At 38.1% G+C, this 18,558-nt stretch overlaps 2 protein-coding genes across 4 annotated transcripts in view; one reads left to right on the plus strand and one right to left on the minus strand.

Annotated features, from left to right (window-relative positions):
* ERP44 (endoplasmic reticulum protein 44) overlaps positions 1-2,483 on the minus strand; it is a 91,963-nt gene extending 89,480 nt beyond the window's left edge. Inside the window, exon 1 of the mRNA XM_059071016.2 lies at positions 2,259-2,483. Coding sequence (XP_058926999.1) covers positions 2,259-2,315 — 57 coding nt within the window. The 5' untranslated portion in view covers positions 2,316-2,483. The remainder of the gene's footprint in view (positions 1-2,258) is intronic.
* A 188-nt stretch (positions 2,484-2,671) lies between these two features.
* INVS (inversin) overlaps positions 2,672-18,558 on the plus strand; it is a 150,408-nt gene continuing 134,521 nt past the window's right edge. For 2 of the 3 annotated variants that reach the window (XM_059070967.2, XM_059070969.2), the window contains exons 1-2: positions 2,672-2,848; positions 5,944-6,073. In XM_059070967.2, coding sequence (XP_058926950.1) covers positions 5,968-6,073 — 106 coding nt within the window. In that variant the 5' untranslated portion in view covers positions 2,672-2,848; positions 5,944-5,967. The remainder of the gene's footprint in view (positions 2,849-5,943; positions 6,074-18,558) is intronic. The other variant, XM_067039801.1, reaches the window with a different exon arrangement.

The following is an 18,558-nucleotide window of genomic DNA, read 5'->3' on the forward strand; positions in this document are numbered from 1 at the left end:
ATATGGCTTTTTATAGCAGGCCATTTAAAGAAAAAAAATAACCTCAGCTAGGGGGAAACTTGGATATTCAATGGCTGTATGTGGGAGGGAATAAACTTGAATTCTGAGAGGGGAAGTTGGAGGGAGGAGGAAGAAAGCACATTGGAGAAGATAAAGGGTATATTTTTAGACAGGTGGGATACTGAGTAAGCAGTTTCCATCACTAGAACAGAACTGCCAGTTAGATAAGTAATTCAAACTGTGATCAGACAGATGTTCTATAAATATTTGCTAACTGGTATATGACTATTAAAACTACTTTGGTAAATACTGTGGTTCAAACTGAATCTAGCTTGACTTGTAACTCTGGCTTACTAAACCTTTTCTTGGGCTTTATTTTCCAGCCTACTAACCTTTACAGGTATTCTCTAAAATGTCTTCTATTCCTCTACATTTACTCAGAGAGATAAGTATACAAAATGTTAACTAGATTTTAAAAGTATTAGAAAAAACTCTTTTTTATGCTTAACAGGGTTTGTAGGTTTTCTATAAAAAGCATGAGTTATTTCAAAATAAATTCTTTTCTCCTTCTTAAACTTAGCTCTACAACCAAACAGTGCATCTGATGTAGTTTTCCTATTCAGTATTTCAACTTTTCTTTCCAATCTCTTAAGATTTTTTGCCCTTCATATTTTTTGTAACCTAAAAGTAATTTCTGGCAAACAACTCATAATTCTGGCCATGTATATGGATAAGGAAAGATTAGTATCTATTATCCTTAAAGAGAAAGTGTTCTCTGATAACAATGAGTATTATTCCAGTACTTCTAGAAGGAAGAGAGCCACAGAGTATAATTCAATTACCAAGAAACAGCTCTCTACAGAGTATTTTCCTCTATAGAGAAGCCATTCATTACCATATAATTATAAGAAGTCCCAATAAGACTCTTCATCATTTAACATCACCATGTTTATATGCAACTTTTAGTTTTCAAAAGTACTTTGACATTCCCCTTAGTTTTTATAGCACTTATCCTCTGAAAAGGTCCAAATACTGTGTATGACCTTTGAATATGACTTGAAAATCACAAAGAAAAGAGAGGGGAGAGAGGAAGGAGAGGGGAGAGAAGGGAAAATGGGGAGGGAAAAGGGAGAGGGAGAGAGAAACTATTTCAAACACAAATATTAAAAATGTAACGTGATATGGCAGAATAAGCACTGCGAGTCAAGAGATCTGCTTCAAATCCCAGTTCTGCCTGTAACCAGCTATATGCCTTCCTCTGAGTCATTTAATTATATTTTTTTACATTGTCAAGAGTGATTTTGACTTAGTGTGCACCTTAAATTTAGCTTTTTAAAAACCTACTACAATTAAAGTACTTCAAATATCGTATTATAACACTAGCTCAATTAAAGGTACATCATTTTACCACATGGAGTTAGTCATTCACTTTTGTCTCAATTTGACCTGCAGCCTGAATTACTTATGATGCACCCTCAAGATGTATTGGGAGGAAGAGGGACTGGAGGAAGATTCCTTTACAAGATGGGATGGTGCTGAGCCAGTGAGGAAGTTAAGGAATAAGTGCACATGCATGCAGAAAACCTGGTCATTCACAAATCAGGAGCACTGAAGAACAACTCTGCTTAAATTTCGGGAGGTATAACCAGATTTGAGGGAGGCTCTGAGCTGAGGCTTTCTGGTAATCACAGCCTCCACCCTTCAAACCTTTACTCCCCCAGTGGACACCAAACCAATTTCCAGTTCCGGGTTCCCAACCAATCGTATCAAGCCACAACAGAGCGCTCCGCCGACCCGGGCACCGTTTCAGGGCTCCACAGCGAGATGCACAAGACCCCAGCACCTGTCGGCCTCACATTCTTCCCAAAAAGAGGGGGTGGGAGAGAACAGTAGGTCTATGCCCCGACCTTCTGTAATCAGGCTACCACCAAGTCCATGAGCGCTCTGGACTGAAACAACCTCCGAACTCCAGGGGAAGGGGCGCTGCTCGCCGTGCCCCTCCCACAGATCCTTCTCCCAGGGCTAATCTCCGGTTTATAGGTCCCACCTCCGACCGTGGTTTCTCAGGCCTCGGGAACCCTGGGCCTGGGAAGCTGACGGACGGATGCCGAGAATGAAGGCAGCGGGGGAGGGTGCGCTCCTCGCCACCAGGGGAAAAGATAGGAAAGCAGGGGTAGCGGCAACTGTGTCCCCCTCGGCGAGGGCGGCAGGCCATCCGAATGACTGTCGAAGGGTCTGTCATTCCTTCACTCACTCACCAGGAACAGCAGAGAGCATCTGAGGTCGGGTAAAGATAGGAAGACGGCAGGACTCATGGTAACGCCAGGGTCCGCGGCAGGGACTGGACAGGGTTGGGTTGGGTTAGGAAAGGGCTGGGCTCCGGGAGCCGGCGGCAGTGGAGGATTCTCCCGGCAGCGGCACCTCGTCCTCTCGACCCGGAGCTCCAGCGGCGAACACCCCGGATAACTTCCAGAGAGGCCTTGCACACCCTCACTTCCGGGTCCTGCCTACCTCGGAGCACATCGGAATATGTAGTCCTGCCCCATTCTCAAAGAGCACGTCATTGGGCACCAAGAACTCTTTTTCCCATCAGGCTCTCGGCCCTGGTCCGCGAGCCCGCCGCGCGCGGGGCCCTGTGGGATAGAAAGGGCGGAGGGCGGAAACTACAATTCCCAGAAGGCTGTGCGGTCGAGATCCTCGGTCGGCCTTCCGAGGGGTTCCGCCAGTTTCAGCGCGGTGGGCTCTGTCCCAGCCGGATGTAGTGGCCTGACCTGGCAGGAGGGGCGGCCCAGCGGGGGTCGTGCCTCCTGGAGCCGCCCCCAGGACGTGAGTCCTGGAGGAGGCGAGGGTGAGTAAGAGGGGGCATGGCTGGGGAGACTCCTATCGATCGGCACTGCTTGGCCCCTGCCTCAAACTCACGACCCTCCTGTCCTGGGCTGTGGCCTGAACCTCCCATCACAGGCCTCATCGCCTGCTGCCTCTTCTCTCTGCGCTAATTCTTGCATTATAAAGCCCGAGACACCCGTCTGGGTTTCAGTGGAATGTGTCAATGACTTACCCCTAATTGTCTCTTTGGGCTCCTGTAAGGAATAGATGTGGGATGGACTGGGAAAGCACGTTGTAAACTGAAAAGCTCAGCGCGAGAGTGATTGCTATTAATGCATGGATCACACCTGCAGGATAATTTAAAAATTCGTTAGCCAAGCAGTTGAGGAAAAACCTGGCTGCCCCCGTTAGCTCTCCAGCCTCACCTACGAACACCCAGCCAGGTCCACGTGCCCCCAATTGTAGCCACACAAATCACAACTAAGTAGCCGTGAGGCATTTAACTCTTCTGTGGTTCTCCGTACTCCTTGCCTTTGCTTCAGCTTCCCTGCTGCCTGGAATGGCCCTAACCCCTTCTCTACCTGGATAGCCATCTCAAATGTCGCCATCTCTGAGAACATCCCGAACAACCAACCATTTGATCCTAATCAAAATTACTCTTCCTTTGCTTATGACTACAGCACCACTAGTTTTCTATGGTTTTAATTATTAGAGCATTTATTACACTGGCTTGTTCTATAATTAGTTTATGATGATTATACCTTTGCATTGTATAACATTTGAACAAAGTGGTTTTGATTTTCATCTGTAAAAAATTTACCAATAGCATTAGCGCTAAAAAAAAAAAAAAAAAAACGTATGCATTTGAGCTTAAAAAAAAGCTGGGGGAGGGGGCTTCCCTGGTGGCGCAGTGGTTGAGAATCCACCTGCCGATGCAGGGGACACGGGTTCGTGCCCCGGTCCGGAAAGGTCCCACATGCCGCAGAGCGGCTAGGCCATGGATCCTGTGCTCCGCAACGGGAGAGGCCACAAGAGTGAGAGGCCCGGGTACCACCAAAAAAAAAAAAAAAAGCGGGGGGACCATAAAGAATGGGTTTCTCAGGCTGACAAAATTAAACAGTGATGGAGCCAAGATTTTTATTTAGGTCTCCTCTCTCCTAGTCTCGTGTTCTTATCTCTACACCACTCAGTGACCTCTCTGACAGAGAGATAGAAATGAGGAATTAAAAAAAGAGCAGAGACTCATGAATATGAACTCATTACTCCAAGAAACTAAACTTTGACCCTGCTCACTCTCTGGACTTAGCACTCAGCCTATGACTTTTCATTCATCATTCACTGAACGCTAGCACCTGTTACTGTGCTAAATGCTAAGAATTATGAGATGAAGTATATATAAATATATTGGGCTGGCCAAAATTTCATTTGGTTAGTGAATACATTTTTCAATAAAATTCTTCTTGAAAATGAAAAATGTCTTATTTCTACTTAAAACCGAACAAACTTTTTGGCCAACCCAATATATAACTGAGATACAATTTTTAGTTTATTGTCAAGTTTTTTGTGATTCTGATGTGCCTAAAACTCTGATTACCTAGAGTCTAAAGTGATAGGCATTAGAGTTCAGTACAGTGCCTAGCACATAGTTGGCACTCAACTTGTTGAATGATCAACCTGGTCTACCAATTTCATGTTTCATATTTTACAGAAAAGCAGAGTTGAGGCAGCCTAATGTTCACTCCATATTATTAACAGAACTGGATCCTGATCCCAAGTGCAATTACTCCTCTACTGTGTTTCCACCTCCACCCCTGTTTTGTAGCTTCTTTCAAGTCACTTTAATATAATCCTGCATATGACTGGTTTTTCTGACATGACAGACATGCTCAGACATGACAGAGTCTCAAAACGCCCATAATTTCTGCCAACATGTTAACTCAAATTGTCAGCAAAATAAAGCCATGAAGAGCTGACTTTACCAAAATTAAGAAAATGCTTTCACTCTAAAGCAGAACTTAAACCAAAAATCTTTGTCAATGACAGCCAAGTACTAGCTCATGAGTTGTGATAAATTTATTTTACAAAGCTCTCAGATCCTTGGGAGTCACAGAGATTGGGGTGTCAGTTTCTGGTAAAATCAGAAGAGGGCTTGCATACCCTTATTGCAGATACTAACTGTTCCTAATTAACAGCTGCTCCCTTTAGGTACGTATGTATGCTCCAGTTTGCCATGTTCCCCATGACTCCCCGTGTTTCTTGCCCCTGTTACCTCCCTGATCCTTGTAGGCATTTAGCTTTGGAACTTTGATATAGCATCTTCACTTTAGGATGGAAGTTTAAGATCATTGATGAAACTACCCCTCTTTCCTTCCCATCAGATGCTTGAATTCTTCCTGCTGCATTTCTGACATAATCCAGCCTCTGCTTAAACACTCCTATGATAAGGAACTCACTATTTTCCTGTGCAGCTAATGCATTTCTAGAAGGTTCTATCAAACCATATGAGACTACCAGTCAGAGCAAAATTTTTCCTTAATGAAACATGGTTTATCCTAATGATGTGGTTTCCAAGTTAAGTTCCTAAGATCAAGATCTCTAACTAGGTATATTTCCCTGGTGGACACAAGGGGGGAACAAATATAAATTCCTCCTTTTGTGGTCATGAGAGAAAGAATGAGGTACCTTCTAATTTAGTGCTTAAATCTAGGTAATTCTAACCTGACAATTAAGCTCACATCATACCTATTTTGTGGCTTGGTCATCACCTTTATTCCCAATATCAATTCTAATATTTAGTATTATGTGGAATCAAATCACCTGTATTAACTTAGTAAGTCATTGTGACTTTTGGACCCTGTGTCTAATGTTAAATATTCAGCCTTTTTTTTTCTCAGCCCCTGAGAAGGGTCTTGAAGTGTCTAATCCTTTCATTTTACAGATGAGCAACTTGTACAAAGGGTCACCTAATTTACTCCATTATGGCAATTCTAAGACTAGGACTGTAGACTTTTTGAATCCTGGTGAAATATTTGTAATAAACCATATTTATAACATACCCATTCAGAACTGATGAGATGGATTTCCTACAGATACTTATTGGTTGCATCATCATTTCAGGTTGTTCCAGTTGTTGAGAAGACTATGAACAGGTCAGAGAACTTGTTCTTTCCTGGTTCCTCATTAGCATCCCAAGTTCATGCTGCTGCTATTAATGGAGATAAGGGTGCTCTTCACAAACTTATCATAGGTAAGCTCCAAGCTCCCCTTAAGTGCAGAAACTTTAAAAATAACTCTTTGTCCTAAGGAAGTTTGTTAATCTTAGTCTTAATTTGCAATTTACTTACACATTTTAATGGAAATACATTATTGTTTCAGGACTTGGACAAGAAAGAAATTAAGTCCTGAAACTTAAAAATACAGGTTACGATTAGATGAAAAGTACTTGAGAAATATCTGTGTGTTTGGCATTGAATCTGGACATGTACTTTAAGATGCTAAGAGAATTAATTCATCTTTGTAACAGCAGAGATCTGGAGTGAGATATTGGATAGTGAGCTATAACATTTAATATATACCCAAAGTACTAATGTTTACAAATAATTTAAATTTTAACGATTTAAAAAATATTTTAACATCTTTATTGTGGTATAATTGCTTTACAGTGGTGTGTTAGTTTCTGCTAATGATTTAAAATTGATTCAATGTTCTCCTTATCATAGATTCAATTGATTGAAATTGATTGTGTTCACCCTATCTTATAGTGAGAGAAAGATCCAATATGGAGGTTCTAAAAGAACTTTCTAGCGAAGTTCTAGAGAATAAAGTGAATAGGAGAAAGACAGTGGGTAAGAATATTCCAGAATTGTAAAAACCACAAATCCACATGTTTACAGGTCATTAGTCCCAAAGAAAATAAAAATTTCTGTTATTTGTAATCTCTATACATACCAGTGTCTTGTGACATTATGATTGACATTTAAAATTATGATTGGCTTTAAAATCAAGTCAACACTACTTGAACTTCCATACCTATTCTTTCAGAATTTATTTTCACCCTACATTTCCAGTTTCTCCAGGAACTTCTACCCATGCACCCTAACCGCTGGCTAGGCTTTCTATTCCTCAGTATGCCATGAATTTTGTCTTTGGTTTTCTCTATACATCTGTTCCTTCTCCCCTTTTCTACCTTCTACCCCCTTACCTTCTTATCTACTAAACCAACTCCAATTCATCTTCAAAGACAAAATTCTTTTACCACATTCTCTGTAAAGATTTCTCTTCTCTATCAGAGATGTGATCCTCACATTACCTCAGCTACCTACATTCAGTTACTGCTTGGATTTTGACATCTTCCACTACCTCTGAATCACTCATTCAAACATCCACCATTCAACTAAAACTCTATTAGTTCCAGCTCATTTGCTAATGAGAACAGTAGTTTTTCAATGTCACTGAGACCCCCAGTCCATTATCTTCTCCACTTTTGACCATCAGTCTCCTTCTGTCTTTACTTTCATCCCTATTCAGTCCTGATTCCATGGTCTATTACTAAAGTCCTTCCCTTGGAAAACCTCCCTTTTCTTCTCACCTGTTACACCTGGCTGTTGCAATCCCAGCTCTGGATGGACCTAATCCATCTACCTCTGCCAAGCACTGAACAATTTAACCTGTCTGGAAGATTTGTAACACCCTAAATTTAAGACTACCCATTTCATAAAGGCACTCAACAGTCTCTGCTCATCATACTACATTTCTCCATAATTACTGTTCCATACCTTCTTACTCTACCAAAACTCCGACTGCCACTTCTCCCTCCCTTCTCTGCTAATGCTTTATGCTTCTTACCAAAAATGAAAACACTAAATAAGAACTCCCTCATCGTTCAGCCTGATATCTACAAATCAACCTACAGCTACACCCATCTTCCTCTCTCTCCCTGCTAAAACAGAGCAAATATCCCTTTCTGTCAAAGATCAGTTTTTCCACACATACTCTGTATTATATTCCTTCCTATCTTCTCAGGGATCTTGTTCCATTTTTTTTTAAACCTCTGATTACTATATCATCAACCTTTTCCTCTATTCTGTATTCTTTTATCAACATTTAAACATGCTCTATTGTCTCCATTATTTAAAAATCCCTTCTCTGTTCCTTCATCCCCCTCTAGGTATTACCATATCTCTCAACTTTCCTTTGTGTATCAGTACATCTTTGTACTCATAACAGTACAAAGGTAAGTGGGCAGTCTAGGGTGGATAAACATCTCTGCTTCATAAAATCATCCAGGGATGCTGCTAGGGTTTAGCTTTGCCATTCTCAACATGTGGCTTCCATCTCTGGGTCAAAGGCAGATTCTTCCACTGTAGTCACAGCCCAGCCAGCAGGAAGGGGGAAGCAGAGAGTGCAGAGTAGCAATTTGTCATTCTGGAAATGGGTGGACTTAAAGCCACACCTAGGACAAAAGAAGCTAAAAAAAATATCTCTGCCTGGATGGCATCATGCCCAGCTAAAACTGAGGGTGTTCAGTTCCCAAAAAGAAGAATGAGAGAATGGATATGGGGACAATTATCACCCTCTGTCACCAAAACCAAGCTTCTTGAGCCACCTGCACTCATTATCCCCACTTCTTTATCTCAATCCATATTTTCCTGAAAGAAAATAAAACATCCTTTCTTATTTTGAAATGTACATATAGTGAAGTCCATAGAACATAAATGTTCAGTTTAACAAATAAATATAAAGCAAACATCCATGTAATCATCACTAGGTCAAAGGACAGACCATTGTTCCCCCAGAAACCCCACTGCATCCTCCCCTCCCCCTTGGACTAATTTACTATCTTGACATTTGCGGTAATAATTATATTGTAGTTTTACCACCTAGCTGTATATCTTAAACACTATAGTTTAGCTTTGCCTTTTCTGGACTTTTTTGGCTAAATGTTCCATGTTTACTTGTACTAAAAATTGTGTACTCAGTTATGTCACTTTCATGCTCAAAACTCTTTAATTGCTTCCCATTGTACCTGGAATAAAATTTGAAAGTGTACCTGTACCTCTTTCCCTCTCCAACCTCACATTTCACCACTCTCTTCCTAGAAAAACCTGCTTTATTTTCACTTCCCAAATCTGTAAGCCCTTTTCCATCTCAGGGCTTTTGCCTGAAATACTATTCTCCCCATTCTCTGTCTGACTGACCCTTACTCATTCTTCATATCTCAGCATTAAGGTCACTTATTCAAAGAGGCCTGCTCTCCCCATCCATTCTCAGTGAAATCTGTTCATCGTGTCCTGTCTTGGAACTCTGCAGTTTTCCTTCACAGAATTTATCTCAGATTGTAATTCTGTGTGTATATGTACGACTACTTTAATGTCTCTCTCCTCTGTAAGCTAAGAGCTTCCATGAGTATAGACTAGGTCTGTTTAGTTCATCATTATATACACAAAATCCAGCACAGTGTTTGGCACATAGTAGCCACATGAGAAATATTTGTTGAAGGAGAAAATAAATATTATAATCATTCTTTAAGTATCTTTCCTCCCAAGAAGTCTATAATCATCTAGATGGCTGAGATTAAATCTGAATTGAGTTGAATTGAATTGAGAGACAAGTTAGGACTAAATTCCATTGGAAAAAAAATTTATTTGAGTCAGAATTCCTCAAGAAAACATATCTTATAAAATAAATCTTTTATTATTTTAACATGAAATATAATCTTCAAAGGGAACAAAATGTGCAGTATGTTGTAAATTCAAAACACTTATACAGGCTCAATCATATAAATTAATGTGTTACATAATAAAACTTAAAATATTCCTATAATTTTATATCCCCGAAGAAAAAATTCCTGAGAAACAAAGAAGCAATCATGATGTGAAACGAGTACAGAGCTGATAAATGTATTTATAAATTGGTCCCCTATGTTTTCTATCATCTTGTCTAAGGAACCCCTTATTCATTACTGACTTTGAGCTGTAACACTGTTCACCTTTTAAGAATTCTGCCATTTTTGTCTTCCATGCAAAGACAATAATACGTTTGCTCTGTGGTATTTCCTAACATTTGTATATTCCTATCAAATAATGTGGGGGATTTTTGGTATTAAGATACATCTTAAATTTCAATGCATCTTTTACCTTCTTTTATATAGCACGAGAGTGACTATCTCTACATATATGCTATTTCTCTTTTCTAAACTAGTCACATAGTACTACAAATGAGTTATATTTTTTCTTCAATCTTTGCTCACCAATTGCTCAGTGAATTCATTCACTTTAGCATTTTCTGTTTTCCCTTCTCCGTTTCCATGGAGAAGTATGTCGTGATGTGTTTGACTCCATGGAAACAGATGAGCATCTCTTTCTACATACACAGCTAATTAAATCGAACACTTTCTGTGCTGCCAATTGTCCAGGAGGAGGAGTGAAGAGGCTTTCCCTGAATGAGACATCATTTTAGTAGCAATTCTTAGTGTTTTGTGTAATACAATAGATTAATGTTTTAACATAACACATTACATCCTAGATTCAAATGAATTAGGGCTCAGTCCTGGGCCCTAAAAATATAAACATACATAGTAAAATCCTTACATGCTATGACTATCATTTATACATAAGTAGATTTTTCTTGTAATATCCATCTCAAGTAATTTAATTGAATACCAGAGACATTGTTGATAATATATTCTAGTAGATTCATTTTAATACTATATAATGTAGTAGAAAGGTTATAGATTTAGAGTCAGATAAACCTGAGTCTTGAATTCTGGCTTTGTCACTTAACAGTTATATTACCTTGTCTTGAACCACTTAATCTTTTTGAGCCTCAGTTACCTCATCTGTAAACTATAGATTATAATACCTTGCCTGTGGGACGGTTAGATTAGATAATGACTGTAAAACATCTAGCATCGCACCTGACACATTGTAGACAATAAATAGAACCTTATTACTATTGTTATATCAGGTTAGATTTCCTGTAAAATAATCCAATCTTACATAGTTTCAGAAATGTCTCAAAATGAAAAAGCTCTAAATGCTAAGAAAAAAATGATGCTGCTTTCTTTGTGAAAACCAACCAAAATAATTTGTAAATATTCACTGTGTAATGATGGTTCCTGGCATTACTGCTAACAGTGTTTGGGGCATTTGCAGTGGTGAAGTGACCAAGCAGCACCATTTCTGATTCTACTACAACTTTTGTTGGCCTGTCCATGTTCTACACTAATATAAATCTCTCTGAATCATTGTCTCTCTTTGTTTATAACATCTCCCAACACAGTAGTTGGGTGTGGCAAGGAGCCTCATAAGTGGTAAAGAAGTGACATTATTTCAGGTTCCTTCTTCCTTTACTTCAACCCTGTCACTGAGGGTTAGGGTCATTGAATGTTTTATAAATGCTTGCTTATATACATGTATTTACAAATATACTTACATGCATATGCATCCATACTAATAATAGCAATAAAATGAGCCAACATTCATAAAGTTATGTTATATAAGCACTGTGTTAAGCATTTTGTAACTTATGAACTCATTTAATAGCAAGACACCACAAAGAGTTTGGGGTGCTCTCATTTCCCTCATTTCATAGGTCAGGAAACTGAGATGCAGAGAGATTAAGTAACTTGTCTAATAAGTAACAGAACTGAGATTGAAGCCTGCAAGACTGATTGTAAAGCCCTTGCTTTTAACTACTAACATATGGGGCCTCCATGTGTGGGTAGATATGTCTACATATACATGCACATTCGTATGTATGAGTACATAGAGAATGAGAAAGACAAGAAAGATGATTAGGTCTAAACCTTGACAGATGAAATTCATGGTTATCTAGTTGGAACTTTTCTGAATTTTTTTTGTGCTATGAGCCCTTTGGGCAATCTGGTGAACTTCATGGACCCCTTCTCAGAAATATATATTTTAAGAGCTTAAATATAATATAATAAGAATCCAAAGAAAATCAGCTGTATTGAAATATAGTTATCAAAGTATTTTCAAATTATGATGTAGCAATATACTTGCAATCATTTTTTTAACACAGTAAATAGCAAGATCTAGTGGCAGATCTAACAACTATGATAATTTCAAAGTAGCAGTGAGTGTCAATGATATTTAAGATACCTCAACAATGATAATGAGATGTGTAAAAATATTTTCTAAAATCTCAAGTACCCTCAAAATATAATATGTCCCATGTTATTATTATTATTCTCATTTTAAATTAGGACACTGAGACTCAGAAGTTAAGCAGTTTAGTTGCATAGTTAATAACTGCAAGGTTGAAACTCAAACCAAGTCACTGGATTATGAATCCAATCTTCTTTCCATTGTCCACATGTTGCCTCTATTACAATAAGCAGATATTTTTAAATGACCATAGATGATGGCGACAGTATGAAAGGTGTTAAGTAAGAAGTAGGTGAAAACAGATAAATGCATCTTTGATGCCACACAAAGGTAACATTTTAGAACAAGCAAATAAGATATTAGTAGAGAATGCTGGATTTACTTGTGTTGAACAGTATGGCACCATAGCTATTGTGTAGAGTGGCACAACTGTCACTACAAGTGACAGTCATTTCCTCTAACTGCTAGAGCTGGAGCTCTGGTTTCTGCACATACATACAGAGACTCTTCTGCTTCAGCTAGCCTTAAAATAACCGAATGCAGTAGAGCAATCATGGTTCCACCTCAGCTTTCTGATCTGTGTTCAGACGAAGCACATGCAGAATGCCGGCCCCCGTTGGTCATGGATTAGAGGCTACCTCCACAGTTGCCAGAATAATTAAAACATCACAGCACACTAGCCAGCTGCATCCTATATTAGCTGTTCCTGATAGGAATGCAAATTTAAATGCACTGCCATCCAGTGAATATTAGTTTACATCATATGCCCCACATTTGTAGAACATGTTGCAGTTACCAGACACAAACGATAAATCATTTAATTCATTCATCAAAATAAGCTATGGTGGTGACTGGACAGGTATTGGCTGAATGTTGTAACTGAGGAAACAAAGGAAGGGAGTAGGGTAGCTAGATAAAGAAACAGGCCTTTCTCAGTTACTCTCGTTCAGGAAGCTCAGAACTTAATGGGACACTCACCACTCAGAAACCAGCCATAAAACCACTCTCCCCCTAAAAGAAGCTCAAAATAGGACCCAGGTGAGACTAAGTGCTGCTTTTTCTAGTTATGACTAGGGGATACATGCTTTCAGCTACCTCAGATGCAGAAATTTTCCTTATAGGCACAACATATTGGATGGTGGTGACATAACCCAATTAAATCTTCTGTTGGGAAGTATAAATACCCGTTACACAAAAGCAAAGTATGTCAGGGATTGAAGAGAAGGCTTGAAGTTTCCCTATCTTACAGCCGACTTGGTAAGAGTGGAGCAACTGGTGTCCTGGGAGGTAGAGTGACCTATTACCCCTGTGGTTCTGACTCCGCTTTGGCCCTGAGAAACCTAATCAGTTAGGATTGTCCCAACGTGTGATGATTGCCTCCATTTATCACATTTGTTCTTGTGACCACAGGTCCTAAATCCTCTCCTTCACTCAGACTTCCAAGGAAGAATCTCACGGGGGTGGGGAGTGGGGGGGTGATTATAATATGAATTACCGTCATCTTGCTAATACTAGATACTACTGTCTTTGCTTAACGCTAACAAATAAGATGCTGGTAGTGAGTAGTTGTTAATCATGAAAGGCAACTGGAGACTAGCTTTTACTACAGCATATTCTCTGTAAGTATCATTTTCACTCCAGAAGGGCTCAAGTGATAAAAGGAACATGCTCTACCTGTAATACATTTTAGTTCTGTTAATGAGTTTGGGTTTAAATGATTCTATAAATGCAGTGATAGAATCTCTGGAATCTTCTGGATTAGATATTGGAGGTCTTTGTATAGAGAATAATACCTAATGGACTTGAGGACACGGGGAGGGGGAAGGGTAAGCTGGCACGAAGTGAGAAGAGTGGCATGGACATACATACACTACCAAATGTAAAATAGATAGCTAGTGGGAAGCAGCCGCATAGCACAGGGAGATCAGCTCAGTGCTTTATGACCACCTAGAGGGGTGGGATAGGGAGAGTGGGAAGGAGACACAGAGGGAGGAGATATGGGGATATATGCATATGTATAGCTGATTCACTTTGTTATAAAGCAGAAACTAACACAGCATTGTAAAGCAATTATACTCCAATAAAGATGTTTCAAAAATAAATAAATAAATAATATCTAGCACTGTGTGACCACTCAGAAGACTTGTACATAAGAGCTTCTATTATCAGATATGTTGAGTCAAATGCAAAACTTGCCTCATCTTCAAAACCAAGATTCTGAGAAAAAGAAAACGAAACAAAAACCCTGCCTCTTCCAGGAGTTACTATACACAACCTGAGTATTTTGTAAAGCTCTTTCAAATTTCAGGAGCAGTGACCTTTCTTGATTTATTACCAGCATACAGGGAAACATGGATTAGCAAAGTGAGTTATCTGAGAAGCTATGAAGTACTTCTGGGTCCCAATATATACAAGATTTAAATATATATTGAAATATTTAGAGCTAAAACAGCTTACTTTCAGGCACAAAACAACTCAGACAGAAGTGTGACACATTCTCTTTCTTCATCTAGCATTTGTATTTCCCCAAAGAAAGTATTTCATTTGCTCAGTTTTCTTCCCCCATTATCAGTTCATGCCAAAATACCTTAGAAGTAACTGGCTTCCCTCATGCTCAACTCATATATGATTACACTTAGCCAGTGTGTGAATACCTGGTCATTGTTTGTGATGAAAGTAACAAAATTTTTTCACTTAAAGTACATGGCAGGAGCCATGATATCTTTTTTTTGGTGTTGTTTTTAAGTAAAGTTTATGGAGCTTTTTACACTTTTGCAGCGTACAGTTATTTAATTTTAACAAACATATGATCATGTAATTACCACCACAGTCAAGATGTAGAACGGGTCCATCACACCCCAAAATTCCCCCATGTCCCTTTATCATCAATCCCTCCACACGTCTCAGCCCCTAGATACCACTGTTTTCTGTCCCGTGGTTTTACCTTTTCCAGAATGCCATGTAAATGAATCATACAATATGTACCCTTTGAGACTGAGTTCTTTCACTTAGCATAATGCATTTGAGATTTTTCCATGTTATTGAGTAGATCATTACTTCACTCCTTTTTATCACTGAGCAGTATTCTATTGTATGGATGTACTACAGTTTCTTTTGTCATTCTCCAGTTGAAGGACAATGAGATGTTTCTTGTTTTTAGCAATAATAAATGATGCTTTCATAAACATCCACATGCAGGTTTTTATGTGAACATAAGCCTTCATGCTTTTATTTTTCCTGAGTAATAAACACCTAGAAGAGATTATTGGGCCATGTAGTAAGTGTATATGTAACTTGCTATGAAACTGGCAAACAGTTTTCCATAGTGGCTGTACCATCTATGATACCAATCCTACCAGCAAAGTTTGAGAGTTCTAGTTGTTCTACATCCTCACCAAGCATTTGGTATTGACAGGTTTATTTTGGTTTTGGTTTAGCCATTCTAAAGGATGAGTATTGGCATCACATTGTGGTTTAGATTTGTATTTCCCTGTGTATTAATGATGTTGAGCATCTTTTCATATGCTTAATTGGCGAAATATTTATTCAAACCTTTTGGCCATCTTATAATGTCATTATCAGTCTTTTTTTTTTTTTTGCTGCGTTGGGTCTTCATTGCTTCACATAGGCTTTCTCTAGTTGTGCCGAGCGGGGACTACTCTTCGTTGCGGTGCATGGGCTTCTCATTTTGGTGGCTTCTCTTGTTGTGGAGCATGGGCTCTAGGCATGCAGGCTTCAGTAGTTGCAACACGTGGACCCCAGAGCACGGGGGCTTCAGTAGTTGTGGCATACGAACTCAGTAGTTGTAGCTCACAGGCTCTAGATTGCAGGCTCAGTAGTTGTGGTACATGGGCTTAATTGCTCCGCAGCATTTGAGATCTTCCTGGGCCAGGGATCAAACCCGTGTCCCCTGCATTGGCAGGCGGATTCTTAACCACTGCGCCACCAGGGAAATCCATTATCGGTCTTTTTATTATTCACTTGTAAGAGTTCTTTCTTTATTCTGGATAGAAGGCTTAATCAGATATGTGTTTTACAAATATCTTCTCCGAATTTTTTTGGCTTGTGTTTTCATTTTCTTAACAGTGTCTTTCAAACAGAGTTTTAAATTTGGATGAAATTCAATTTATCAATATTTTAATGGATTGTTCTTTGGTATCATATCTAGGAAATTTTTGCCTAACTCAAGGTCACAGAGATTTTCTTTCATCTTTGTTTGCTTCTAAAAGTTTTATGTAGTTATAGAGATTTTTACATTTAAATTTATTATTGATTTAGAGATAGTTTTTGTATATGATGAAAAGTATAGGTTGAGAGGTTTTGGTTTGTTTTTTTCTTTTTGCATATGGATGTCGAATATTTTTAGTACCATTTGTTTAAAAAATTGTTTATTGGTTTGCCTTTGCACTTTGTCAAAAATCAGTTGATCAGGGAGGGATTAAATTAGGAGTTTGGGATTAAAATATACATACTACTAAATATAAAATAGATAACCCACAAGGGCCTACTGTATAGCACAGGGAACTATACTCAATATCTTATAATAACCTATAATGGAAGAGAATGTAAAATATATATATGTATGTATGTATGTACAACTGAATCACTTTGCTCGAAACCTGAAACTGACACAATATTTTAAATAAACTATATTTCAATAAAATTTTAAAATAAATAAATAAAAGAATACTTGTTACTCAAAAAAAATCAATTTATCATATATATGAGTCTATTTCTGTACTTTCACCTCTGTCCTATTAATCTATGTCTATTTTTTTTGTTATTTAAATCATGAATTTATGGGCATAAAATTGTTTATTATTTATAATATCCCCTTATTTTCCTTTTAATGTCTACAGGCTCTGTAGTGATATCCCTACTTCAATTCCTGATATTGGAAATTATTGTCTGCTCTGTCTTTAATGATCAATCTGATTGAAGAGTTATCAATTTTATTGATATTTTCCAAGAACCAACTTTTAGCTTCACTGATTTTTCTCTAGTTTTTCAGACTTTAATTTCATTGATCTCTACTTTTAATCTTTATTATGTACTTCCTCCGCTTTTCTGGGGTTAAATTTGCTCTTTTTTTTTTTTTTCTTTTTCTTTTTTTTGTGGGGGAGGGGGTCCTAAGGTAGAAGCATAGATCACTGTTTTGAAACTATTCTTCTATTCTAATACAAGCATTCAATGCTGTATATTTCCTTCTAAGCTCCCCTCCTGTGTAGGGTAGGAATCTTACAATAGTATTTTTATTTTCATTCATTTAACTGTATTTTTTAATTTCCCTTGAGATTTTCTCTTTAACCAATGGATTGTCTATGTGTTGAACACATAGTTAATTAATCATAGTTAATTAATTAATCACTGAATAATTCCCAAATAGTCAGTGATTTCCAATTATCTTTCTGTTATTGATTTCTAGTTTAATTACATTATGGTCAGAGAACATACTTCATATGAATTCGCTTCTTCAAATCTGTTAACATTTATGACCAATCTGTGGTCTATTTTGGTAAATGTCCCATGGTTGTTTTAAAAGACTGTGTATCTGGCTGTCAATGGATAATATGTTCAGTAAATACCAGTATATCTGCTGCTTTATGATAGTATTCGCTTCTTCTTTATCCTTGCGATTTTCATTCTAGTGGTTCAAGCAATTATTGAGGGAGGAGTGTTGAAGCTACCAGCTCTAATTGTGAATTTTTCAAGTGTTTTTTCAATTCTCCCAGTTTTTGCTATGTGTATTTTGAAGCTCTGTGGTTTGGTACATACACATTTAGGATTGTCATGTATTCTTGATGAATTGAACCTTTCATCATTGTATAATATTTCTATTTGTCTCTGGTAATTGTCCTCTGAAGTCTACTTTATCAGATATTAATATAGACACTCCAGCTTTTTTGATTAGTGTTTACATGGTATATTCGTGCTCATTCTTTTACTTTTAACCCATTTATGCCATTATATTTCAAGTGAGTTTCTTATAAACAACATATAGTTGGGTCCTCCTTTTTTTTTTAATCTTTTTATTGGTGTGCTTATACTGTTTGCCAATAATGGAATCATTAATGTTAGAATTTAAGATTTCCAACTTATTATGTATTGTTTCCTCTGTTTTTCAATCCCCCATTCCTGTCTTCCTCTGCATTTCTTAAATGTTTTTAATAGTCCATTTTAATGTGTACGTAGCGGAGTGTTTTGTAACAGCTTTATTAAGATCCACCATACCAACATACCATACAATTCACCAACTGAAGTGTGCAGTTTAGTAGTTTTTGTATATTTACAGAGTTGTATTGTACAAACATCACCATAATTGATTTTATTTCGTTACACCCAAAAAAAACCCCTGTACCCTTTAGCTATGACCCCTCAAACACTCCTTTTTCTCCCTACCCCTGGCCCTATGCAAGCACTAGATATAAAATTCTGGGTTGACAGTTCTTCCCCTTCCCCCCAACACTTGAAAAATGTTGTGCTATTGCCTTATGGCCTCCATAGTTTCTTATGAGGAATACACTGTAATTTGAATTTAGTTTTCAGAAATTTGATTTTGATTGACTCAGTATGGATTTCTTTGGGTTTATTTTGTTTGAGCTTT

Source organism: Kogia breviceps, chromosome 8 (genome assembly GCF_026419965.1).
Source record: "Kogia breviceps isolate mKogBre1 chromosome 8, mKogBre1 haplotype 1, whole genome shotgun sequence".
NCBI lineage: Eukaryota > Metazoa > Chordata > Mammalia > Artiodactyla > Physeteridae > Kogia > Kogia breviceps.